Here is a 27,278-nt window from a genome sequence, read left to right as displayed (position 1 = left end):
TAAAGTTTTTAAGTTGTTTCTTAATGGCTTATTCTTTAGTCAATGGTGGCTGGAGTAAGTGGAGTCCCTGGAGTATCTGCACTAAAACAGTCAGTGGCATACAAATAAGGTTTAGAGAATGTTCCAATCCAGAACCAGCATATGGCGTGGAACATTGTAATGGGAGCAGAGCACTTGTAAGGGAATGTAACAAAATGTCCAGCTGCCACGAAGGTAACATACAGATGGTAAAATAAGTGACTCAGAGTTTTAGTTACAAAGGGTAACATTAATTGAAATACAGACATCATGGATGGTCCGAAGTCTAATCATAGTTGAACCCCACATTTTATAAAGGCTAAGTCCTGTCAAAAGCCGTTGTCGTTTAATCTACATACTAATAAATTGACCTTGTCCAAAATAAGCATTAGCATTACATCGCAGCTTGAATCACAGGCGGCCCAAGCTCCAGCTCTTAGATGATCATCTTGCGCAATAACAGTCATGGCGGAATTTACGAACGCTTGAAGGAATTAAAAAATACGTCAAATTCTCAATAAAAATACCTACCTTACTTCCACAGCGTATTACTTGTTACCTGACCCCTAACTTTGATGAAAAGAACCCCTTTTAGCGAGTTGTCCATTTCGAGGTTTCCCACGTACGTAAGAAAAGCCCACGTCTGAACACTCCATTTCCGAACGTCCGATCCGAGAAGCGAAAAATTCCAGCGCAAAATGACCGGGCGGCCACAAATCCAACGCAGAATCCTAGCACATATACTTTGGTTTCATTTCAACTCACTACAAACTCAATCTTTCCCATGCAACCGACGCTAAACCGCAGTTTGCCTCAGAAATGTCCAGTTAAGAGGTTTCTGCCAGCCTTCGTTCACATCAACCTTGACACACGACCGTTGAGAACCAGCTTGGTAGCCCTGCCTCCTTTTCAAATTGAATATCGCCAGGGACCAGCACCATGGGTGCTAAGTTACGGTGTGGTCCCCGGCCAGGCCCAGTTTAAAAAGGAGGCAGAGTTACCAAGCAAGGCCATTTTTCGCTGGGATTTTTCGCTTCTCGGATCGGGCGTTCGGAAATGGAGTGTTCAGCCTTGGGCTTTTCTTATGTACGCGGAAAACCTCGAAATGGACAACTCGCTAAAATGGGTTCTTTTCATCGAAGTAAGCGGTCAGATAACAAGTGATACGCTGTGGAAGTAAGGTGAGGTATTTTTACTGTGAATTCGACGTACTTTTTAATTCCATAGAGCGGTCGTAAATATTCCCATACAAACTCTTATAATTCCGCCACGACTGTTATTGCGTAAGATGATCATCTCACAGCTGGACTTTGGGCCGCCTGTGCTTGAATAAAGTTGTTTTCATTACTATTATCATTATCATTTTATCACTTATTATTATCGTCAGGATCATCATCGTTATCATTATTATTATCCAGGCGGTGTGCGCACTCCGATTGCGTTGCATTGTGGTAGCTTTATTTTCAATATGGCGGTGAAAGCGGCAGAAATCGGCAGATTTTGACTGAACATTCCGTAAAAGTTAGGCCGCTCCTTTTTCCTTTCACCATAGGTAAATATAACCTGGTTTATTCTGAATGTGTAAAAGTATTTTTTGTACGTATTTGTTGCGTATTCTATGGTTCTCAAGGACAAACGCAATCACTGTTTTTTTTAGTAGGTAATTTGAGACCAGTTTTCGAAAAGGTCAAATTTGATGTACGTCGTAGTTTGGAGCCTTTCAAAGATTTGGATGGCCGCTTTGATCCTTCTTCAACAGCTCTGACTAAACACTCTCAAACGCTCTCCAACGGTACACGTGTTTCGCGCATTTTAAGTGCTAGTGTTTGAGACCGATTATGACCAAAAAAAGGCCTATTGTTGCGTTACACAGCGTTACTATTGTATACTCAATTGTGTAGTAAATCTACTTTCTTAAGTAGAAGCAAATTAACTAATCGTGAGTGTTGTATGGTAAATCTACTATCTTGATCACTGAATGAAGGACAGTTGAATTAGAGCAATGAAAGAAGTCACTTGGCCACTGAATAACTCTACAATACATATGGCGACACGCCAGGTAAGCCGGAAAGCAAAATGCAGTCGATCGTGAAAAGGTGTTGATAGGCTTATGAACGCTTGTGTTTTTAAATCTTCTGACCTGAAAACTTAGCTGTTATAAATATATCTTTTAATGACTTGCCTCTGTGATGTGATAATAAGGGTTAGTTTTTAAGGTGTAATTTCCCTGTCTGTATGTTCTTGAGGTTTAGCAAAGCCGAATGAGATCGTGTTACAAAAGGTAATATTTTCATGTGCGCGCGCTATTTTCTTTGTTTTCAAATATACTGTCTCTCCCACAGAAGATAACTCCAGAGATATGGTTTTCAAAACCTTATTTTAAGTATTCTCTATTCTTTTAAGTATATTTGAAAATCTGTATGTTTTTTTATTAAACGTTGAGCGTGACGAATTTGGTCTTAGAAGGCGTAACGCTTCTCCTTTTGTGAATCCCGTAATTACACCTTTAAGTGTATGACATGAAAAATAATTCGTATGAGAAGGTAGCTGTCTCTTTTTAATGAGTTTGCATGTCAAGGGTTGATTCCCTATTAAATAACTCGGGAATTTTATATTATTCACACAGCCATCGGCTGTGAGTGTAACTGCTGCCAAATGAATAGATTCTTGGCCAAGGCTGCAGTTTCAATTCTTTCTGAATCTCTTCAATTGCCTCCTAACAACAAGTTTGTCACGAAGGAATAACAGGAGTTGGGCAGGCCTGCCAACGCTTTTTAACTTTCAAAAGAATGGCAACAGCAGTGAATCCCCATTACATTCAATGCGCTATCTTGCTGCCACCAGAGATGTTCACTCGACCGCGACAGGATGTAAATGACTCACTTTTCATTTTACGACTATCATACAACACAATCAGAGTGTGTACACTGCCTGATTATTATCATACAATCCCTATTACTATTATTGCAAATGTTTATGTTACTTTAGTATCATCATTTATATTGTTATTATCCTCATTACAGTGTGCACTGTTGTCATTCGTAAGCATTTAGCGCTAAATTTCTTGTCAATCACTACTGAAATATTTAGTTTCTTGATAGAATAGTATGGGATGTCTGATGTGGGCAGTATCAATTATTTTCTTTTTTTAAACTGGTCCTGAAAGATACTATTTAATTTGAGGCTGATGATTATGTTTCTAACTCTCACAGAACTGGTATTAACATATGAAACTAAGTACCTATTTGGGGCAATCATCAGCAAAATAATTAAAATTTGTAGAATCGTGAAGAGGGCCTCCCAAGATATACATATACTTTTGTATTATTTCTTTCATCAGTATTTCCACTGCGCTTTAAAACGGAGAGCAACCCATCAGTTGGTACAATGGAAATCCATACAAAAAGCAGCTGGAAAAAGCTTTGCACTAGTATGTGGAATAAAGTTGAAGTAGATTTGACATGCATGGCAATGGGATACTCTAGCAGCAGTGGTTATGGTACATGGTATGAAGACAGTGGCAATGTATCAGAGACATCTACTAATTTCAACTGCACCACCACTTTGACTAAATGTGAAGAAAGCTTCTCAAACAAACTGCAATTCTGCAAAGGTATTAATCAATTATGCATTCTGGAATCTTTTGTCAGATCTATTTCAGTCTGTACATCCTATTATAGGTACCCTTATAGACTCGATCATAATTCCATTGGTAGACCTTGCCAAAACATCCTTTCTTGCTTTGGTAATTGATTATGTACTAGTGTTTTCTCGAAGACTGCTCTCTGAAAAAATATGATATATATTTTGACAATTAGGTTTTTTTCGAGGAATAATTTAAATTGTTGAAGGCGTAAAGAGGCCCAAAAATGATACCTGAACAGCTGCCCATCAAAGAACCCGTACAGCTAAATTGGATTTCTAAACCTGTATGAACACCTTGAACTTTTAAATTTCTTCCTAATCCTGCTGTCTCCTTCTCTTATCCATATTTCTTCCTTTTATAAATTCACCGTTAACTTACCTTTACTGATTGCTCAATATTTTGTGACTTTATAAGTTCCCGTTCGCTTGAATGGTGCAAATGTAGAGTATGGTGGTAGAGTGGAAGTATTTTACAAAGGGAAATGGGGAAAAATTTGTACCAATGGATGGGATTTCAATGATGCCCAAGTTATTTGCCGTCAACTCGGCTTTGAAGAGGCTCTTGCTGAATTCATTGGCTCAAATGTAGAGGATGGAAACATTACTTCTGTAATGGTGGATGTTTCCTGCAATGGAGAGGAGGTAGAACTTGCATTTTGTCCACGTATTGATGGAAAGTTAAATGTCAGTCAATGTCGAGGAGATGGCAAAGGTTCTCAAGCACTGTGTCAACCAAGTAAGTAAGATATTAATAACGTCGAGGTGGAAATTCCTTAAGGTGACTGGTCCTCGTGAATAGTCACGTGTTTAAAGTTAAACATTAAACATCAAGATACAATTAGTTTTGAAATTAACTAATACCAAAATACTGAGACAGAATGAACTGATAATTGTGCTACTTGCAAATATTTCTTTCAGATAACAAACAAGTATTGGCAAAAGAGAATCTTTACTTTAATATTGGCAGCAATGAAATCCTTCACTGCTCAATACGTAACAAAACAAGTTTTGTGAGATGGGTCATTAATGGTCAAAAGGTGCAAAGGATGAATTCTGCTTCTTCTAAGAGGGTCAAGACCACAGAAGATGGTAAACTGGTCATAGAAAATGTGCAGTTGTCTGATGGAGGAACATATGAATGCCACAGACTGGAATATGTTCAGTATTACACGGTTTACATTAATGGTAGGAAAATCCTTTTCAACACATTTAGAAGACCTTAATTGCCTCATTGTAGAGTAACTTAACATAGCAGTAAATGTGCCTGGCACTCACAATATAGACACACAATGGGGACTAGTTAGCTTTTCTTCATTGCGGCTTCAGTAAGTGGTTATTTTCTTTATTTATTTCAACAGCAAGATTTACTGAGAACACTCGAGACCAGCAGAGCCTCACTGCTTACACATCTGGTATTATAAACTGTGGTGCTGAAGGAACACCACGTCCACAGATAACTTGGAGGAAACAAGGAGAAAAGTTAGTACCTGATGGGAGAAGATTCACTCAAATTCTCAGTGGCAGTCTACAGATTGATCCTGTTCACCCTGAAGATGGTGGCACATACAGATGTACCATGAAACAAAATATAGGATCAAAAAGGATCACAAGCAGACATAAAAACATACACGTGTCTGTTATAGGTGAGTGAGTTATTGGAAAAATCTGAAACTGGTTGGGTCATTATATCATCACGCTGCGCGCTCGTTCGATTTTGAAACCACGCGGCAAAAAAACAGCTCAAACAACGCAAACACTGTAAAATGCACTGCATTTTGGTTGTCAGTTTGGAAAAAGTGGTGTTTAGAGAAGGGAATTGCTAAGGAAATCGAAAATTACGAACCAACCCAGCTTAACATTTTGCTCGAGCGATTCAACGCCGAAATTAAAAACAAACATGGTTAAACCTCGGAAACGACGATTCCATCTCATCGAAAGTGATTGGGACACAGACTGAACAATTCCTTGAACTGTTTAGCCGGACTCTGAACTTTTTTGTGCCGTAAAGATGTGAAGATATCATTGCATATTATTGTTTTGATCGTACACGGTTGTTTTGAACGAACGCATGGTTTAAATAAATAATTTTTTCACTTGATGCGCGCGCTTTGCCGATGCTTAGTTATGATAATCCATCTCGTATTTTTCCATGTATATTATTAACACGTAATCACATTATTTTTCTCGTGAAATTTAGAATAAATAAGCACTTGTAAATTTTTTCAAAGACCACAAATTTCACTCGCCCTACGGGCTCGTACAACTTTGTTAGTCTTTAAAAAAATTTACTCGTGCTTATTTATTCCAAATTGCACTCAAAATCATGTGATTACCTATACAAATTGCACTCCACCCGTTTCAATTAACATTATTAGTTACGTATCAAATTGATGCTTTACATTACATTTATAACAAATAGTTTCTGAAAACACCCTGATCACAGTAGCTTCTTCCAAAGGCAAAGTTTAAAGTTGTTTCTCAACTGCTTATTATTGAAACATTGTTAGTCAATGGTGGTTGGAATGGATGGAGTCCCTGGAGTATCTGCACTAAAACAGTCAGTGGCATACAGATAAGGTTTAGAGAATGTTCCAATCCAGAACCAGCATATGGCGGGAAAAACTGTGATGGGAGCAGAGCACATGTAAGGGAATGTAACAAAATGTTCAGCTGCCACGAAGGTAACATATAGATAGCGAAATCACTGCGTGTGAATTTCAATTAAGAGCGTGTCCACGAGAGCACCGGGAAGTCATGCTACATGCCATCTCACCGATTTCAATGAAAATTTGCTAGTTTAAAGGGTCTACCCCAAAACCCAAAAAGACAAACTGGTTTCTGTTTTGGTTTTTTTCCGGGGGAAGATAGACCACCCCCCCACTAAGTAAATCGCTTCAAAATAGGTAAAATATATGAAGCTCTCACTGCGATGGTATTTAACCAATTACTCTGAGTATTTGCACACATATTTTACATCCTTAGTTAATGTCCGCCGCTAGTATCAGTAAATTTGATTGACGGCTTGTCAAACAGCAAAGGCAAATATACGACTGTGTTTTTGGACTTTTCGATTCATCCAAATATTTGACAACTTTGAGGTCAAATATCTCTCGTTTCCAGAAAGCTACAACACTAATCTTAATTACCCTTTAAAACCCATTATTTCATCTCTGAAAATCATCAAAAAAATCTTTGCGCACTACCGTATTTTTGTCTTGGATGCCTTTTAAAATCTGCGATTGTGACGAGTTTCTCTCAATTACACCTGACACGCAATTCTTGCTCTAGGCGGTCACTTGACTGAATAAACCTACATTTTTTAGCTCTTTATACAAGATGATTGATCAAGGAAGGTAAAAAATGTGAAAAACTTTTGAGATTTTTGTAGGAATGGAAAATTTCACGTTTAGAGAGATGCATGTAGGCGAAAAATGGAAGAGAAAATCCTAGCGTTTCTTTCTCCTGTCGTTTATCACTTTGAAGATTTGCACAGTTTACAATAAGGAAACTGTAACAGGAGAGAAGATTTTAAAGTCAAATGTCGCGTACTTGTGGACGTACAAGTTCTCGAGTGTAACAACTTCGGCTTTTCCATACCGCGGGTGAGAAACTCTGCCCCCTTTATTTGATAAGAAATATCAATAGCCCCATAAATTCATTAACTGCGCCATGTTTCCAGAAAATAAGACTAGAAAATGTTTTTTCCACTTTCCGCCATCAAGAATTTCCGCGCTTAGAAATAGTATTTGTAGCGTGACTGCGTGACCTTTCATGAGAGGTAAAAACTGTTTATCTTTTTTTTTCAAGAAGACACTTCTAGAAAGTTCTTAATCCTTCTGTTATCTTATTTTCCTGTTTTTTTGACTGCAAATATCATCTGCATTTGCTATTATTTTCGCTGACTGTCATGGCCTTTCCTGCGTGCACGTGCAAGCCAGTTCATATACAGCACTCTTTTGAGTTTCTCCGGGTGGTGTCGGGCTTGGGTGTGTAGGTCTGACTCAAAAGATATCTGCATGCTGCAACACGGGTTCCTATGTTTTCTCCTTTTTCTTTATTTGTATTTTTCTCTTCCTTGCATTATCACACATTTATGTTTTTTTTATTCCCTCAGTGCGTTCCCTCAGATTTGGAAGAAGGCTATGAAAAGTCAATATTGATCAGAACTTAAACCCTTTTCTATCACTATTTGCTTCAGAGAACCCCAGTTATTTCTAACTTTATTTCTTAAGAGAATGTGTTTTTATTTGCTATTTATTTTCATTTGAACATGAAACTAGGTCCTGATAAGTTTTTTTGTTTCGTGACTTTCAAAAACTGTGTTTGCTACAACATCAATTGAGAAATCAAAGGCAGTTACGCCTAAGAAATTCGCTTGTAGCCTTCTACCCGCAGAAGGCAAATCCATGTAATGAAACGTTCTTAGACCTCTGTAAACGAGAGACATTGCGTAATTTTGAGGGGTCAGATATTAACACTAAATCTGACCCTCAAACGGATCACCTACTCGTACATGTAACGTCCGGAAAATGTCACGCATTTATAACACCGTAGACACACCTAGCGAATTCTATCCATTGGCTTCAATAGTAAAGAGACAACTTATTTACTATTTGAATATGAGCAAGCTTATTTACACTACTTGAAAAAATCCTTGATGAAGTCTACTATTGTCAGACGAAACGCGTGGGAGATAAATACAAGTTTTTACTTTCTCAGTTCGTGCAGTGATGCTCACTAGTTTGTTCCGTCAAAAACGCTTTTAATGTGAAGTCACGTCGACCTCGACAGAAAAATTAAGCTCACCCTGTCATAATCAATGGTTTGATACCGTAAGTACCAATTTAGGTATATCATTGGGCTTTGATCAAAATAATGAAAAAAATGTGCGTTTCCTCACACTCGCCACATTTATTCTTTGGAAAATTATTTTACTGGAGGGCGATGTCGCTTCAGTAGCTTGGCGCGTCTTGACTCTGGCCGACGAAAATTATCGAGGTGAATCCCATGAAATTCTTGTCAAATGTTTTAAAAACTTTGTCGACCCTAGATTTGCACGGAGAAAAAAAAGGCCAATTCCGAACGGTGTTTCAAAACATGTTATTCATTGCTCAATTTATGAACTGTTGAAAAATTGAAACGACCGGCGCATTGGTCAAATGAATTCCAATTTTTTCAACAAGGAGATGGTAAGTTCATTTTTCCTAGTAAATTTAAGTGGGGGTCAATTTTTTGTGACAGCCGAAGACAGGCATCTCTGAAACGTCTCTGAAACTCTTAAAGAGTTTACACCCGGTAATATTTTCCTCCTTCTGGCAACAGCGCAACAGACATTTTTAATCCTATGTAGTGTAGGTGTATCAGTTGTATTTCCGTCTTCATAATGATGCCATATAAGAAATCGAGTGTCTAAAAAGCCCCCAATTCAACCTAACACTCGAATTGATAGAGTCAAGATGGTGCAGTTGTCTTGTTCATTTGCAACTAACTGTAGAACCAAATGTTATTTTTCTCCCACTGGCCAGGGACGGCAACAGCTCATACCTCTAAATTCGTGGGTATACAGCTTAAAAAAACAATTGAGAGACGTTGATGTATCCCAAACATGCGTTTCGTCCGAGAAGAAGCTTATTCTAGCGCGTATTGGCTTATTTGGAGATTACGAAGGCCGCGATTTCACGATATATCTCAAATATCGTGCACAACTTGGTGTGAGATTCAGACCCTCTGGTTCGTAAATGCCAGTATCCTCCTCATAAAAATCGGAGACCTAAAGTTGAGAGAGGTGAATCTGAAGATGGCAGAAGAAATCAAAGCTGGTGGCGAGTCTTCCTGGTGGCAAGGTGACTGTAAACCTAATAGAACGCGTACTGTAACTGCTATCTTAGAGTCGGCAATGAATAAGGAAGAGGGGCAAGAAGAGCGCTTATCTGAACATCAGTTTTCCTAACTGGTGATTTGTGACTGAGATGAATTTTATATCATATGATTGCCAGGGATACGCAGGTACTGTAGAGGCGTTCACATAAAAAGAGGCGGGCGATCCTCCCTCTGACTTACGAACTGCGACAAGTTTATAGCACAGACCAACTGAGACAGTTTGGAGCACCTCAGGGTCTCGCTGGGCTCATCACATTAGAAACTTTCAGCAAACTAATCGTAGAAGCGGGTGACTATCAGCAACGAGCACAGATCTCTGAACGCGGGTCATCGCGAGAACTATACCCAATCCGTCACAGACAGAACAAGAAAGCAAGATATTCTTGCTAAAAGGAAGGATACATCAAGACGTTTCAGTCGTTGGCTGTCATCCAAAAGCATCCTAAGAAAGACAATCACAGTGAAGCTGACAAAAAAATCCGCCTATGATAAGTTCAAGAGGAAATGGAAGAAGACCGGCTTGCCATTCTATAGGGGATAGCTACGTTCAAGGTCGGACCTCAGGTTAAATTCTGAGGAACAATCCCTAACTAGCCAAGTGGACTTTTGATGGGCTTTTTGGAAAACACAAAAAAACAGCCACCTTTTCTCAGAAAGCAAATAATTATCTCCTAGACGTGTGCTGGACAGGGGAGTAAACTAGTAGGATTTCATCAAGGGAAATTTGCAGTCGTATATTTGCTTCTGTTGATTAACAAGCCGTCAATCAAATTCACTGATACTTGCGGCGGACATTAACTAAGGATTTAAAAATATGTGTGCAAATACTTAGAGTAATTGGTTAAATACCATCGCAGTGAGAGCTTCATACATTTTACCTATTTTGAAGCGATTTCCTTAGTGAAAACCAAGAAAAACCGGGGGGTGGTCTATCTCCCCCCGGAAAAAACCAAAACAGAAACCGGTTTGTCTTTTTTAGTTTTAAGGTAGACCCTTTAAACTGGCAAATTTTCATTGAAATCGGTGAGATGGCATGTAGCACGACTTCCCGGTGCTCTCGTGGACACGCTCTTAAAAAGGAAAACATTAATTGAAATACAGATATCATGGATGGTCCGAAATCTAATAATAGTTGAACCTCACACTAAAAAGGCTAAGTAGGGCTGAAAGCCTTTGCCGTTTAATCTACATCTTAGTAAATTGACCTCGCCCAAAATTAGCATTAGCATTACATCGCAGCTTGAATAAAGTTATTTAAATTACTATTATCATTATCATCCTCACACTCGTGAATGAAAGCGATCTTCGCAGTAATGACACTACTTAAGTAGTAGTGAAAAGAAGGCTTGAAAAAAATTCAGGCCTGTACGGGATTTGAACCCATGACCTCAGCGATACCGGTGCAGTGCTCTACCAACTGAGCTAACAAGCCAACTGGGAGCTAGTCAATGTGTTGGTCCCAAATAAACCCGTGAAGTGGTGAATAAACGGTTGTGAATATATGGAAGTCATATATTTGAACTGCGGTTAAAGACATGAATGAAAGCGATCTTTGCAGTAATGAACACTGCTTAAGTAGTAGTGAAAAGAAGGCCTGATCAGGATCATCATCGTTATCGTTATTATTATCATCCAAACCCGAACGTTATTATTGCAAATGTTTATGTGATGTAAGTATCCTCATTTATATTGTTATTCTCATTACAGTTTTCAATGTTGTCGTCAATAAGCATTTAGTGCTAAATTACCTGTCAATCACAACTGAAATATCTAGTTTCTTGATAGAATAGTATGGAATGTCTGATGTGAGTAGTACCAATTATGTTCTTTTTTTTTACTGATCCTGAAAGATACCATTTTGGGGCTGACGATTATGTTTCTAACATACCAAAAATTGGCATACATATGAAACTAAGTACCTATTTGGGGCAATCATCAGCAAAATAATTAAAATTTGTAGAATCTTGAAGAGAGCCTCTCAAAATATACCTATACTTTTGTATTATTTCTTTCATCAGTATTTCCACTGCGCTTTAAAACGGAGAGCAACCCATCGGTTGGTACAATGGAAATCCATACAAACGGCAGCTGGAAAAAGCTTTGCACCAGTACATGGAGTAAAGTTGAAGTAGATTTGACATGTATGGCAATGGGATACTCTAACAGCAGTGATTATGGTAGATGGTATGAAGACAGTGGCAATGTATCAGAGACATCCATTAATTTCAACTGCACCACCACTGTGACTAAATGTGAAGAAAGCTTTTCAAACAAACTGCAATTCTGCAATGGTATTAATCAATTATGCATTTTTGGAATCTGTTGTCAGATCTGTTGTCAGATCTGTTTCAGTCTTCTCTTTTGTACATCCTATTCTGGGTACCCCTGTAGACTTCATCATAATTCGAGCGGTAGACCTCGTCAAAACATCCTTTCTTGCTTTGGTAATTGATTATGTACTAGTGTTTTTTCGAAGACCGCTCTTTAAAAAAAGTGACATATATTGACAATTGGTATTGACAATCCATTAATTTCAATCCATTAGTTGTTTTCGAGGATTAGTTTAAACTGTTGAAGGCGTAAAAAAGGCCCCAAAATGATGCCTGTACAGCTGCCCATCAAAGAATCCGTACAACCGAATTGGATTTCTAAACTTGTTTGAACATATTAAACTGTTAAATTTCTTCATAATCCTGCTATGTCCTTTCTTTCATATTTCATCTTTTCATAAATTCACTGTACAACTTACCTTTACTAATTGCTCAATATTTTGTGACTTTATAAGTTCCCGTTCGCTTGAATGATGCAAACGTAGAGTATGGTGGTAGAGTGGAAGTATTTTTCAAAGGGAAATGGGGAAAAATTTGTACCAATGGATGGGATTTCAATGATGCCCAAGTTATTTGTCGTCAACTTGGCTTTGAAGACGCCCTTGCTGAATTTATTGGCTCAAACATAGAGGATGGAAACACTAATTCTGTAATGGCGAATGTTTCCTGCACTGGAGCGGAGGATGAACTTGCATCTTGCACTCGCACTGATGGAAAGTTAAATGTCCCCAGTCAATGTCAAAGAAATGGCAAAGGTTCTCAAGCATTGTGTCAACCAAGTAAGTAAGGCATTATCAATGGCCGTTTTTATGCTAGAGACGTTAAAGTTGTCTAAGACGTTAAAGTCATCTCGAGACGACTTTAACGTCAAGTATAATCAAAGTGCTCTGTGAGCAAACTCGTGAATTGACACATGATTTTTGAGATTATGTTTAATGTTATCTGGTTTAGGGAATTTTGTGGTTGATTGTCATCTAGAGTACGAGCAGTAGTTCAGTGTTCGCTAATGTAGCAAAGAAACAAAGTAACGTTGGGACAAGAAGGCATTACAATTGAAATGATCATGCTATTACATTTAACAAGGTGGATGATGTAATGTGTTTTAAACGTCTATCATTTTTGTTTCTGGTTCAAAAGAAAAGGTTGGAAGTAAATGTGGGTGAAAAGTGAAATTTACTGTCTTTCGTTGTAAATATTAGAAAGTCAAGGCAATACTGTCTTAATGAAAACATTAACGATTCCCTCTTTATCAAATGAGACAAACGGGAACGAGTTTTGAGTGATATAACTAAGCCAAGTCTGCCACCGTCATTTTAGATCTCCGCCTGGGTAGATTTAAGTCACGTGCTAGGCAACGTATAATCAATAACAAGATAGAATTTCATTTCAGGCCTATTTATCAATTTTGTGGTGTGTAATTTTCGCATTTTAGTACGTTGTATATATGTTGAATCTTCAAATTGTCTTGAAACTTACAAGAAAATTGTTCTTTAAAAATTCACTGAAAATCGGTAGCTAAAATTGTTTGTCTAAGTGTTATTTGATTTTCGTGTTAACTTGTTATTTAGTCAGTCGCCGGCATCTTTTGTTGCTTCACACAGGAAAAACACATGCGACGAAACGTAATGATCAATTTTGTCCTCAATCTCACGCTATAACAGAAAAAGCTTTTGAACATCTGTAAACTCCGAGCGCTTCGCAGTAAGTGATATTTTCAATGAATCTTCGGATTGTTTTCAAGTTCAAGGATTGTAAATTACAATTTTATGAAAAACGAAGGTTGTTGTTATTTCAGTGTGAATCCTTGAATGCTTGCCAGTCGCTGGCGCCGCTTGTTGAAACTAAAACGAAAAAAAAACTCTTTTAAGATTATCATTGGCTTCTTTTTCACCCCACCACTATTCTTAGCAACAAAGGTCGCCATTTCGTCTGTTTATTGCTCGCCAAAAACTATCAAATGTACTCAAAAGCCTAAAATCTAAAAAAAGTTTACAGGAATCGACCAATCGAGCGAGCGAGCGAGCGAGCGAATGCTATTCCCCACATCGTACCTATAACTCGCTCTTGCGCATGCGCGCAATTCACGAGTTAAAAACGGTGAGACGACTTTAACGTCTTAGACAACTTTAACGTCTCTAGCATAAAAACGGCCAATGCCGAGATGGAAATTCCTAAAGGTGACTGGTCCTCATGAACAGTCACGTGTTTAAAGTTTAACACCAAAGATCACGATACTATTAGTTTTGAAATTAACTAATTCCAAAATACTGAGACAGAATGAACTGATAATTGTGCTACTTGCAAACATTTCTTTCAGATAACAAACAAGTATTGGGAAAAGAGAAACTTTACTTTAATATTGGCAGTAATGAAATCCTTCACTGCTCAATACATAACAAAACCAGTTTTGCAAGATGGTTAATAAATGGTCAAAAGGTGCAAGGGATGAATTCTTCTAAGAGGGTCAAGACCACAGAAGATGGTAAACTGGTCATAGAAAATGTGCAGTTGTCTGATGGAGGAACATATGAATGCAATAGACTGGAATATGTTCAGTATTACACGGTTTACATTAATGGTAGGAAATTCCTTTTCAACACATTTAGAAGACCTTAATTGCCTCATTGTAGAGTAACTTAACATAGCAGTAAATGTGCCCAGCACTCACAATGTAGACACGCAATAGGGACTAGTTAGCTTTTCTTCATTACGGCTTCAGTAAGTGGTTATTTTCTTTATTTATTTCAACAGCAAGATTCACTGAGAACACTCGAGACAAGCAGAGCCTCACTGCTTACACATCTGGTACTATAAACTGTGGTGCTGAAGGAACACCACATCCACAGATAACTTGGAGGAAACAAGGAGAAAAGTTAGTACCTCATGGGAGATTCACCCAAATTCCCAGTGGCAGTCTACAGATTGATCCTGTTCACCCTGAAGACAATGGCACATACAGATGTACCATGACACAAAATAAAGGATCAAAAAGGGTCACAAGCAGACATAAAAGCATAAATGTGTCTGTTATAGGTGAGTGAGTTATTGGAAAAATCTGAAACTGGTTGGAACATTATACCAACACATAATAATAGTAAAAATAGTGATAAAAACTTTATTTCAGTGCCAATTCATGAAGCCCGAGGAATCCACGCTAATAAGGGAACACAGACTAATACAAAATAAAAAACTTAAATGACTAAAATATCTACCTCAAAATATGAATAGTACAAAATGCAGTCTAAAATATATTAAAGATGAAGCTAAACATCATAGGTAACTATCAATAGCTGATCTTAAGAATTTAGTCATTAAGTAGTTCAGTTGCATGAAGATAATGCTGGTAAGATGGGTTTCTGATTTCATTTATTGAGGTTAAAACAATCTTTGTTACTTTTTTTTTGAAGGGCTTTTAATTTTTTGCCGATAGGCATTTCTGCAAGGTCACCTTATATGTTCCAATGATTTGTTGTTTTTAGCCGTTCGAAAAGGACTTTCATCTGGTTATTCAAATTAGTCAGTTGAAAATGCATTGTCTAATTTATAGACTGATGTTAGTAACCCAAAAGGAAATTGCCCTTTAGGATATTCGTATTATGTGTGTATAACTAAAGCCACTGTGTTTTAACTTTTTTACTTGTTTATTCAAAGTTCGACCAGAGGTGAGAATTTCAGGAGCAAGCAATGTAATCAGAGAAGGAGACACTGTGACTTTGACTTGTAAAATCATTCAAGGTCAGCCTCAGCCACAGATAACCTGGCTTAAGAATAACTTATCTGAAGGACACAAGATGTCTCTCTACTTTCATAAGATAACAGAGAAAGACACAGGTCTGTATACCTGTGAAGCGAAAAATCCTGGAGGAATTTCTACTGAAAACATCAATATTTCTGTTAAAGGTAAGTTTTCAAGTCTAAAACTGGATTTTAAATCATTCAGTTGTGTAAGCTGCGGTGGGATAGACTCTGGGCTAATTGCTGTGGGTTAAGGCACTGGCCAGTCTTGAGTGAGGAAATACCTCCATCTAGTTGGAGGGTTTTCTTCTTGAAATCTCTTCCTTCTTTTAACATTTACTTTAAAATTTTGAACTACAAATCGATATGATACATATGTACTGCTGGTTAGTCGAGCAAGATCATTTCTGTAGTATCCTCTTGGATGACAGGCCTTGCTTGCATGGTGCCTGACAGTGGAGCTATGCTATTGGTGGGAATGTGGTGACGAGAAAACACGAATAAATTAGTTGAGCGCTTTTCATTCAACTAATTTATTTTTGTTTCTCATCACTATATTCCCACCAATAGCGTAGCTCTATTTTCTGCATATAAACCCACACACAATCCACAATTCCTCCAATTAATCTGGTGAAGGGCTAATGCTTGAAATGTTAGCCTTTAAATTCTTTACGGTGGCCAATTTACGTTTTCAACTCAGTTGATAACACTCAATTACCTTGTTATACTCTCCCACTGACGCAGCACCAAAGTTTTTTTAGATACTTACCCCCTTTCTCCACACAGATGTAGTGTTGAACTTATAAGAAAAATTAACAGTTGATAAGTGGTAGTAACTAATTTCTGTTACTTCTGTTACGTTCCTCTTGATTGATGACCGAAAAATCTCTCGTGGTTTCCTATTATTCACAAATCAGTCTCAAAGAATCTGCCACAACACTACATTTTGCTAACTTTTAAATTTCAAACTCCATATGGCAATGATGCGGTTGTATTGGTGGTTAGCCGTGAAAAATCATTTGTAAGTCTCTGAGGATGACAGTCTTCACTCTCATTCCTGAATCTCCACCAGGAATTTTAATGAACTTTTAGGAAAACCCTTACTAGTTGTTAAGGGTTTGTAATTAATTTTCCGAGCTTGATCCATAAGCGAAGAGTCACGAGTGATTTGCGATCATTGACAAGTTCAAAAGGAAATATTTTTCTCTCAATTTAGCATGTAGTTGAATCCGTCTTCAGTAAACTGAGAAGTGTGGTGCTTGCTTCCAACTTGTAGTTTCTTAGCTTAGTTATATTACACGGCTGCTATTTGGTAGTCATTGGCTGGAGCAATGAGTTGGAACCAAAACAAAACGTTTGCCATGACAATATTTTCTCTGTGTCTGCTAATATCATCTCATCGTGACTTTTATTTTAAATTTTTCTTTGTAGTTCCACCACATCTAAATCCTGAACTCAAGAATCTGTCAGTCCCACTGAACTCCACATTTGAAACATATTGTTTTACAAGGGGTGGTCTTCCAGTATTTGTCAACTGGAACAAGGATGGAAAAGCTCTTCCTAGCAACAATATATTAGTTATTAAGCGCATGACTTTTGATGATGGAGGTTTCTATGAATGTGTTGCTAAAAATCAGGTTGGAAAAGTTAGCATCTCCTTCTGGATCGATGTCACTGGTAATCAAAATCATTTTATAAATATTTACAAATGGTGCTTGGTTTGTCTTAGACAGATTCATGTCTAGATATCAATCTTACTGGTACCTCAGTAAGATTGATATCTATAGGAAATGGATGCTCACCTTAGTTATGTTGGTATAAACTAAAGTTTTCGTGGTATTAATATATTTAGGGGTCTAACTTACCCATTTGAAATGTGATATCCCTATCTATTCCTATGTACAGAATCTGGGTAACATCTCTAACTTCTGAAAATGCACGTATTTAGCAGACTCAAAAAACCTTCTGTCATATTTAATTACTGCAAAATGACCTGTGGTTGTCCAGTTTTATCTTGAGAACCTTGATTGAAGATTAACGGTGCCCTTTTTATTTCCAGTTTCTCCTCAGATCCTACTTTCTCCGATAAACCAGTCTGTTATTGATGGAGACTCAGTCAACTTTACTTGCCGTGCCACAGGTGTTCCAACACCAAACCTGACCTGGACATTTAATGACGGTAAACTTCCATCGGGTACTAAAGAAAACAAGTTAGAGAGAGACTCATTTGTAGAATTATTTCTGGAAATGCAGAATATAACAAAGAAAATGGAAGGAATATACAAGTGTACAGCTAAAAACAAAGCAAATACAACCAGTTCCTCCACAACACTTCACGTTTTTGGTAGGTAATACTAATGATAATGATAGTAATTATAATTTTTAGTGATATCTATGATAATAATGATAATGGATCTATTGTAAACAATGATTATATATGATGCCTTCATCTTTTGAGCTTATCTCCCTTGCTAGTGAATAGAATGTACCGGTAAGTTGGAGATGGAGATTAGTCTAAGAGTCAATCAAAATAACCAAGAGCTTGTTAAGAATGGTTTTAGAAATAACCGTTTTGAGATTGATTTTCGAACATAATTTTGGAAATTGTGTGAGAAACTAAAGCCCATGTGAGCAGCTACGTGGTTGGGTTTAACGAATCCGGGGAAAATGATGAATTCTTGGAAAGGTACTCGTCGTGTGCACATGTGAAATTCACCAATAGTTTGGTTACATCACTCCTTGATGTGATAGCTTTGCAACATTTTTTCAATGGTCACCCTGCTCATTTTAGCCAGGTAACGCTATTGAACCTTTTAAAAAAACTCTTTTGAAGCACCATTTACCCTACAATTTTCATTCAGAGGGTTGCTTTTGGATTCTTTCGTGTCCATGATAATTACGTTACTAAGATATTATCAGTGAAGCTGTTTTAGACTAAATTGCAAGTTTTCTCTTTCTCAACACAGAAAAACCCGTTGCTCGAATAACGTCAAATTCGCAATCAATAATCGCCACAGGTGATAAGCTCACTTTGACTTGCAGCGTCAACGAAGCAACAGTGAATATCACTTGGAAAAAGGAAGGACACCTAATAAAAGAAAGGGGAGTCATTGATACGCAATTGGATAAGAAAACAAGTGATCTGGTTATTGCCAAAGTTGAGGAGGAGGACAGTGGTAACTATTCCTGTGAAGCTCGTAATAGATTAGGAAATGTGGCCCACTCCAATGTGACGATAGAAGTCAAACGTAAGCTATTATTATTGTAGTGTCTACCATTAACCATTAAAGGTCGTTCATTTTCGATGAAACTGCTCCTTTTCCAATTTTTTTTTAGGAAAATGTAAATCAGAATTTACAATATGGGTCCACTGGCTTTTAGAAGCAGTAGCACCAACTTGTAGAGACTCGAATAATTTGTAGCAATATCCTCATGATTGTTTGTTTTCTATTCGGGTGTTGCCATTGGTCTTCATCCAATTTACAATAATTGAAGGTTATTTCTCAATTCAAAACAAGATTTGAATAGCGTAGCTCATTTATTCATAGTTCTGATTTACCTTTTCATAAGGCAATGAGCAGGCAAAAATCTAGCTTAAAAAATGGAAAAGCTCTTCATAGCAACAATATATTAGTTATTAAGCACGTTCCTTTTGACGATGGAGGTTTCTATGAATGTGCTGCTGAAAATCAGGTTGGAAAAGTTAACATCTCCTGGATCGATGTCACAGGTAAATCAAAATCATTTTATGAAGATTTACAAACGTTGCTTGGTTAGTTCTCATTGAAGAGCGCGGTACTGCCGTGCGATAGTTAAAGCCCTTGACTGGACCAGCTGAACTCAACTTCAAAGGAAAAGATAGCAGCTTTTTGAAGACGCTTTTGTTTATGTTGGACATTTGAATAGGATTTCCACAATCCAAGTTTATTCATTTGTTTATAAATTTGTCTTTGATTAGGATACGTCATTCAACTTGATATCTTTATATGAATGGAAAATTACCTTCTGCATATGAGTATAAATTAATATTTTTATGCCGGTAATATTCACAAGTTATTCCTGTGTACGGTGTACATGTGATTCTTTTACCTCAGGAAATTCATGTTCTTAGAGACTCCCAAATTTGCTCTTCTTACTGCCAGATTACTTGTGGTTATTCGATTGTATCTTGAGAACATTTGTTGAACATCAGTGGTGCTCTTTTTATTTTCAGTGTGTCCTCAGATCAAACTGTCTCCGGTAAACCAATCTGTTATTGATGGAGACCCAGTAAACTTTACTTGCCATGCCACAGGTGTTCCAACACCAAAACTTACCTGGACATTTGATGGCGGTAAACTTCCATTGGGGATCAATAAAAAAAATTTTAAGGGAGACTCATTCCAGGAATCATTCCTGAAAATACAGAACGCAACAAAGAAAATGGAAGGAACATACAAGTGTACAGCAAAAAACAAAGCAAATGGAACAAGTTATTCCTCAATACTTCAAGTATTTGGTAGGTTCAATAATTTTAATGATTATGATGATAATGATAATAATACTACAAGGATGGTGATGATTGTAATAATGATAATAATAGTAATCTTAATTTTAAGAGCAATAAGGGTAATGATGGGGATGGATCCGTTGCAACAACGATAATTAATGATACCTTATGAGGTGAAAATGGTGGCTGATGGCTAGAGGTTGCCCAAGAAGAACTGATAGCTTGTTAAGAATGAGATGGAGTCGCAATACCCCTGGAATTTCTCTAAGACAATAGAGTTAAAGAATGCAAATACAAGCTTGAGTGAAAAATACCGTTATGAATTATGGGAAGGATAGTCGTTGCACATGCACCATTTACCAGTTGTTTAAGATGACTCTTCCATATAATCACTTTGTGACATTTTGTTATGGTCACTCTGATCATTGTGACCCAAAAGCTTTTGATCATTGTGATGATCTGTAGCTTTGTATTGGGCAATATGTCTTTATAAAAAAAAAAAACAAAGGGCCGGGTCTCGGTTTATTTGGAAGCATCTTTGAATGGGGTCTGAGACCCTTTGGAAAATCTTCAGAAACATGTTGGGTAAGCATTTCAAACCCTTTTTGAAGCCAAGTTTCACACAAATTGGCACGTCATACCCCGCATGTACCATTTGGAGGGTTGATTTCAGATCGCTTAGTTTCTCTGATAATTACCTTACTGAGTTATTTTGAGTGAATTTTTTTATGAAAACCAAGTAATGTATACATCATCTCTTTCTCAACACAGAAAAACCCACTGCCAAAGTAAGTCCAAAACCATACCCAACACTCACTCAAGGTGATAAGCTTAGCTTAACTTGCAGCGTCAATGAAGCAACAGTAAATATCACTTGGAAAAAAGATGGAGACCCGATAAAAGAACGGGCAGTCATTGATACGCAATTGGATGAGACTACAAGTTATCTGATTATTGCAAAGGTTGTGGAGGACGACAGTGGTGAATATTCCTGTGAAGCCCGTAACAGATTAGGAAATGTGGCCCGCTCCATTGTGATGATAAAAGTCAACTGTAAGTTGGCAGTATTGTAGTGAAGAAACAATCTAAAATTTACCAGCAGTAAATCATTGGACTTGATGGAACCTGAAACTTTTAAGCACGCTATTTGCTGTTCTCTGTTTGTTTGTTTGTTTTTTCGCCTGTGTTTGTTTTTATTGTTGTTTTTTTGTGCGTGAATGCGTGTATGGATGTTGGGTGTAAGCTTGTAATGAAAATATGGGTCCCCTGGCCTGTTAGATACAGTAGAACCTCCCTTTAGATACCCAAATAATTATCATCGTTTTTGTTTGTTTCCTATTTGGTAAGGGGAATTGCTCTATATCCATTGAACAAAAAGGCAGTTAATTTCTCAATTCAAAACAAGATTCTAGCCAGGTCTTCTCTATATAGTTTTGATTTATCTTTCTTTGAATCTCTGCTTTAAAATAGTAGCCATTTCTAATGAGCCAGCAAAGCTCTAGCGAAAAATAGTATCCAGAGGAGCTGGCTAATATTGTGTAACAACCTTTCCCTTATCATCACATTTACTACCTTTGTCATTTGGCTAAGAACCATTCGTTTAACTTACACCAACAGCTGTGAGTTCATTCCTGGTGTGGTATTATATTGTTGGATCAATGGCTGCTGTCATTGTTATTTTGCTCATAGGCTGCATTTTTTGGAAACGTCGAAGGACAGGTAAAGTTCATTCTTCATATTTTGTTTTGGGTAATTTTTCCAGAGAATATTACGTTGTGTGAGAAGAAAAAATTGGACCAGTTTACGTTTACTTTTACTTCCAATTGTTCTCCTCAAGTTCGCTAGTAGGTAGGTATTAATATCATCTCGGTTTGCAGGAAAAAGAAAACCTTTGAGGCACTATTGGCATGTTTGTACTGTTTCTTGTCTTGCCATCTTATCTGATTTATAATCTTTTATTAACCACTGATCAAAGTGCATGACATTTTTATTTAAATATTCAAGTTAAGGCAGAACTTTTTTTCCTTCTCTATTTCTTCCTTTGATTTGCTATTTGGACCTACAGCGGCTGCTACGGCTCTGTAAGTCAATTAGTTTGCCTTTTATTCACTAAATTGAATTTTTTTTTGTCTGAAATTGAAGTTGGGTTTAAGTCTTACCGTCATGTCAACCATTCCATTTGGAAAGTGAACTAGAATGGTAGTCTGCGTAAACGAGTAGTTCTACAATTTTAGTTTTTCTGCACAAGAAAATGTTTTTTTTTATCTCTAGAAATTGAAGAAGTCAGTCAAACAATTTAGAGACTCAAAACTTTTGCGTAACTTCTTTTTCCTTGATTACGTGCACTTTGATTTATCAATAGAAATTGTATGATTTTCATAAAATTTAGTCCTGATCAAGGGGAAACAGTTGAGATGGAGCTGTTGAATGTAGAAGTGGATGAATGGGAAATTGAAGTGAACCGTATCCTGCTTCAAGATGTCATTGGGCGAGGGGCATTTGGAGCAGTGTGGAGAGCTCTTCTTAGTTCTCCAAATGGGAGACCTGGAAATCGTACAGTTGCTGCTAAATGCTTTACACGTAAGATCCATTCAACTATCTCTCCTCAAAGCACGTGGGTGGGTACTTAGCGTTTCTTGCCAAGGGTACTTTGCACTTTCCAGTAATCATTTATCTCAGGTTGACCAAGGCGCTCTAAGAGATTCGTGCAAAGTTATTTTTTATAACAAAAGCAACAATTAAACAATAGAGGCATCGATAGCAATAAAAAATTTGAAGATGGCAGGCATGTGCCACAATCGTGAGGCAAAGAAAATATGAATTCCTCGAAAGGATTCGCTCGCCGACCGGTTCCATTTTTGCAGTTGTGAACTCCAACAACCGGGTTTCAAAGACCTCCTAAGATGTGAGGTCTAAATCCTCACCCGAAATTTCGCTTCTTAAGCACGGAAAAATTCGTCAATAAGGATTTTTTTCCCCGGTTATAAAGTATTTCCTTTTTATTGTAGCCACCGCAGGAGAGGAAGGAAGAAAATGTTTGATGAGAGAGATCGAGCTGGGAAAAATTCTCGGTGACAGCCATCAGCCAAACATAGTGAAGTTCATCGGCTGCGTCACTAGACAAGGTACATGCTAAGTTTAAGGCGTCATTCTTATTATATGCAATAATATTTCAACTGAGTATGAGATTGTTAGCTTGTTTGTTTGTTTGTTTGTTTTTACTGATTCGTTCCTTCTTTTCGTTATTTTAAGTTCATCCGATCCTTATCATGGAACATTTGCCATGTGGCGACCTGCTTGGTTACATGAGAAAATGCCGAGGAATTAATGATCGGTATTATCTTGGAGAAGGAAGGCCTCAAGTTTTGAACAACTATGACCTTGTGCTATTTGCCAAACAAATCGCCGCCGGTATGGTATTCCTTGGATCAAGGGGGGTAAGTAACTAAAATACTTCTACATTCAATTTTACCGCAGAAATATCTGTAAGGGATTGTTACACCTTTTGAGTTGCTTGAATATAGATATATCTAAATTATATGAATCTTTTCGGAAGCAGGTTTCATATTCTCAATATTTCTCAAGAGTTCCATTGGTGTTGTCAGTGGGTCACCTAATGTCGCAGTCATTCTGGTATATGTTTGGTCTGTAATGAACACCCTAGGAACAATAGTTCTTACAACCCATGCAAACGTCTGTATAATTTTCCCTCTGGTCATGGTAGATCTCACAAAAGATATGCATTTGTTATTAAGTTTACATTTTGGATCTTTGTCTTTGGGTAGATAATCCATCGTGACCTGGCAGCTCGAAACGTCCTCCTTGATAACAACTATGTGTGCAAAGTGACCGACTTTGGCATGGCATATCAAAGCTTCAAATACGGTCATGGAAATGCCAAAAAGGTAGAAGATCGTCTTTGCTTTAATTTTTTTGCGGTGGCACTTGTAAACAGATTCCTAAGGTTAGCTCTGATTCTGCCTAAAATTCACCTTAACTGCCAACTGAGGATAGCTCCACGTTCTGCCATGCCACAGAATACAATTGAGTTAGTTGACTTTATCATTTAAATTTATGACGTTTGCTAAATTTTGACACTCCATAAAAGTCTCGGAAGAGGTACACCAGCCACCTCACGTTTACGTGCATGTCCTTTGTTAACTCGCTAGTATTAAAACCCTTATTTTTAAACAAACTGTCGTTGCAGGGCTGTTTGCCAATCAAATGGACTGCACCAGAGATTTTGTTGGGAAATTTCGCTGGACTTTCCACGTTGAGTGACGTGTATGTATATTTTTGCACTGAGCTGGCCCTCTCTTTAGTTTTTGTCTTTACATGCTCACTTAGAGAATATCTCGGCAAGACTTTTTCGAAATTTTTTCAGGTGGTCTTACGGAATCGTCCTGTATGAGATAGTTACCCTTGGTAAGTCAAACTATGTTCAACAAAAAATATTTATACTTCCCGTCCGTCTATGTCTGGAAATGTTGTAGGTATCGTTTTTGGAACTCGTTAGTAATGTCAATGCCTTTAGGACCCAATTGGCAGACGTTAGTTTGATGAGCTGTGGCAGAAAAACTTGTTGTGCCAAAGTTTATCTCAATGATGAATTTTGCTCCGCTTGTCGAAGTTTCATTCTCTGTAACTGAGAACCGTTGTTTCAGGACTTTCCTTGCCCTGGCTATCACCCAAGACGATTGGCATTTTGTGTTCGACTTTAAATGACGAAAAACCTTTCAAATTACTTGGCAGAAAAGTGGTAATCAATTACATAAAACATCAGGCTAGGAAACATCAAGTTTCGAATGCTGCTGTCAAGCACTAGAAGTGGATCTCTCTGATTTAAATCTCAACATTTTTAAACGAAATATTCGGGTGTATCACGGCCACAATTTGTTTATTTCTTCGCAGGAGGAATTCCATATGAGGGATGGACAGAAGGGAATGTGGTTGCACGAGTCACGCATGGATACAAACTTCCAAAGCCCGATCATGTTGATGATAAACTGTGAGTCTTGCCTTTCAAGTTGCCATGTTCCATTTTAAATCGCCCAATCCCCCTAACCCCGATGAAAAACACATTCTCTCGTATAATCTGATTTCTTCTTCCGTTACTGAGCTCTGCTAAATGAAACAAATTTAACAGTGGTCACCAGTTTGTTCAGTTAAAAGTTGTCTTTTCACTCAAGAATTTTGAAAAGATGAATTTGCAGCTATAACAGCTAGACATTTCTCATCATATCAGCCATTATTTGCCCAGGGCTCTCTTAAGATTTCTGTAATGGTTGACTTTTATCACATATTACATAAACCACAGTCCAGTATTGACCATCATTCCTTTGTTCCAGGTATGCTATAATGAAAAGGTGCTGGAATTTTGACCCCGACTTTCGTCCTCCCTTTGAAAACCTTCGAAGAAGAATGGATACCTACCTTCGTGAAGAGGTTTGTAGCACGATTTGAACAAGTCCTTGACGTTCTTGTAGGCCTGTAAGATTATTTATTCCTCCAAAATTACTTCATAGACCACTACTCTTTCAAAGTTGGTTTCAGCAGATTAATGGAAGTGATTTAGGATTGTATTGGTTTCTTCTAACTACGGCTGCGGCCGCTTGCGGGAATTTCAGTGCCTTGAGATTTCATTTTGACGGCTCCTGCCTGTAGTTACGTTTCTTACTATTTGCCCCAGCTTATCGATGTTTTTTAAGTTTTAAAACATTCAAACATAAAACGCGCTAAGATGTCCCATGCCTAGGAACCCATCTATCACCATTCCTTCCGCCCTTCCTGCTACTTCCCTTCCAAAGTGCCTGAGCATCTACATTCATAATAAAGGTTGATGGGAGAGTATAACAGGGTAATTTGGTATTTTCAACTGTGTTGATAACGTAAATTGGCCACCTTTAAGATTTTAAAAGCTGACGTTTCGAGCGTTAGCCCTTCGTCAGCGCAAATAGCAAAGTTCTAACGCTCGAAACGTCAGCTTTTAGACTCTTTACGGTGGCCAATACGTCACGTTATTAACTCAGTTGAAAATACCAAATTACTCATCTACATTCATAACTTCCTACCTACCAACCAACCTGCCTAAGAAAACGCATTACTCTGTGCCTTTAAAGCGAGGATCATTTCTGTGCTTTGAAGTAGTCATTAAAATTTTCTTCTTGACTTGAAGTTAGAGAACATTGTGACGATCGTGAAAATCCTCTCCTATTGCTTTCCCCTTTAGACATATCTGCACCTGCTCGACATGGGATCTTATGACACGACCAAATACTCCAAGGTTGAAGATCTCGGAGGTGAAGATGCCGAACCAAGTGCACGACCTCTAGGGAACGCCGCGGCAAAGAGATTAGGAAAGTGGGCTAGCGACCGTCGTTAGACAGTGTCATTCTGAATATTACTTAGGAACCAAGCACTCTGTAGTGCATAAAGTATTAGAAGAAAATATGTACTGGTGATAACGGTGATAATTTAAGGGCCTTATTGTGTTATAATAAATCAAAGCTGTTTCCTCGATGAGGCACCTTTAAGTCAGTTTTTTCTTAAGGCGCAATTGATAAATAACTCGATTTAGCTGGTAAAGTCCGGATATTTAAAAAAGGAGGTTATTGGTAAAACAAGACGACTAGTTGTTAGCAATCATGTTATTGAGGTGTCCCCTGCTGGTGATATAGTCCTGATAAGATATTTAGTAGTTTAGTGTTGATTTAGTCATGGATCTTTCAGTAGCGTGTCCTTTATCGACGAGACTGGTGACATGTCTTGTAATATGGTGTTACATGGGTCGTAAATTGCTTAAATTTTGTGTCATTGGTATCAGAAAACAAAAAAAAGTACATCGCTATCGGTATGTTTACTCTAACTTTCTTGTTGTTATTGTTAAATGCTTTTTCATAAACGGAGAAAACCGTCTCAATAGAGTGATTCTAAAATCAAATTAATCAAGTTATTATTCCAATATTTTCGACTCGTGCAAGAAACAGAGAGCGCTATTCAGAGGGGTTGTGGCTGATAGACAGACCTTTACTATGATGAAATGAACCGCTTACTTCAAAGTGGAAATGTCGCTAGAGCAAGGATAAGCGTTTATTTCTGTACATTATCGAAACACACTAAGCTGTATTTAAAATTTTGTAAAACACTCTATTTGATATCTGCAATAAAAGAGTAGAAGCGTA

At 37.7% G+C, this 27,278-nt stretch overlaps 3 protein-coding genes across 3 annotated transcripts in view; all 3 read left to right on the top strand.

Annotated features, from left to right (window-relative positions):
• LOC149037552 (endoplasmic reticulum metallopeptidase 1-like) overlaps positions 1-27,278 on the top strand; it is a 130,787-nt gene that overhangs the window by 83,761 nt on the left and 19,748 nt on the right. The window lies entirely within an intron of this gene.
• Positions 24-27,278, top strand: LOC113664473 (inactive tyrosine-protein kinase 7). Its single transcript, XM_089187847.1, has 23 exons — positions 24-213; positions 3,359-3,631; positions 4,079-4,399; positions 4,582-4,848; positions 5,022-5,146; positions 14,747-14,906; positions 15,525-15,773; positions 17,040-17,285; positions 17,668-17,952; positions 18,575-18,856; positions 19,822-20,106; positions 20,869-21,150; positions 21,715-21,816; positions 22,163-22,178; positions 22,487-22,677; positions 23,106-23,222; positions 23,350-23,534; positions 23,883-24,002; positions 24,305-24,381; positions 24,482-24,522; positions 25,009-25,105; positions 25,446-25,542; positions 26,327-27,278. Exons 1-23 carry the CDS (start codon positions 24-26, stop codon positions 26,477-26,479), a joined length of 4,161 nt encoding a protein of 1,386 aa, XP_089043973.1. The 3' UTR covers positions 26,480-27,278.
• On the top strand, positions 5,240-14,489 carry LOC149037555 (scavenger receptor cysteine-rich domain superfamily protein-like). Its single transcript, XM_089188344.1, has 5 exons — positions 5,240-5,306; positions 6,171-6,344; positions 11,562-11,834; positions 12,329-12,652; positions 14,191-14,489. The coding sequence occupies exons 1-5, from the start codon at positions 5,240-5,242 to the stop codon at positions 14,487-14,489; spliced, it is 1,137 nt and encodes a 378-aa protein (XP_089044470.1).

The sequence above is a fragment of the Pocillopora damicornis genome, chromosome 11 (genome assembly GCF_964200805.1).
Source record: "Pocillopora damicornis chromosome 11, jaPocDami1.2, whole genome shotgun sequence".
NCBI classification, from domain to species: domain Eukaryota; kingdom Metazoa; phylum Cnidaria; class Anthozoa; order Scleractinia; family Pocilloporidae; genus Pocillopora; species Pocillopora damicornis.
Note: the sequence above shows the minus strand (reverse complement) of the source record. Positions and strands in the feature narration are given on the sequence as shown.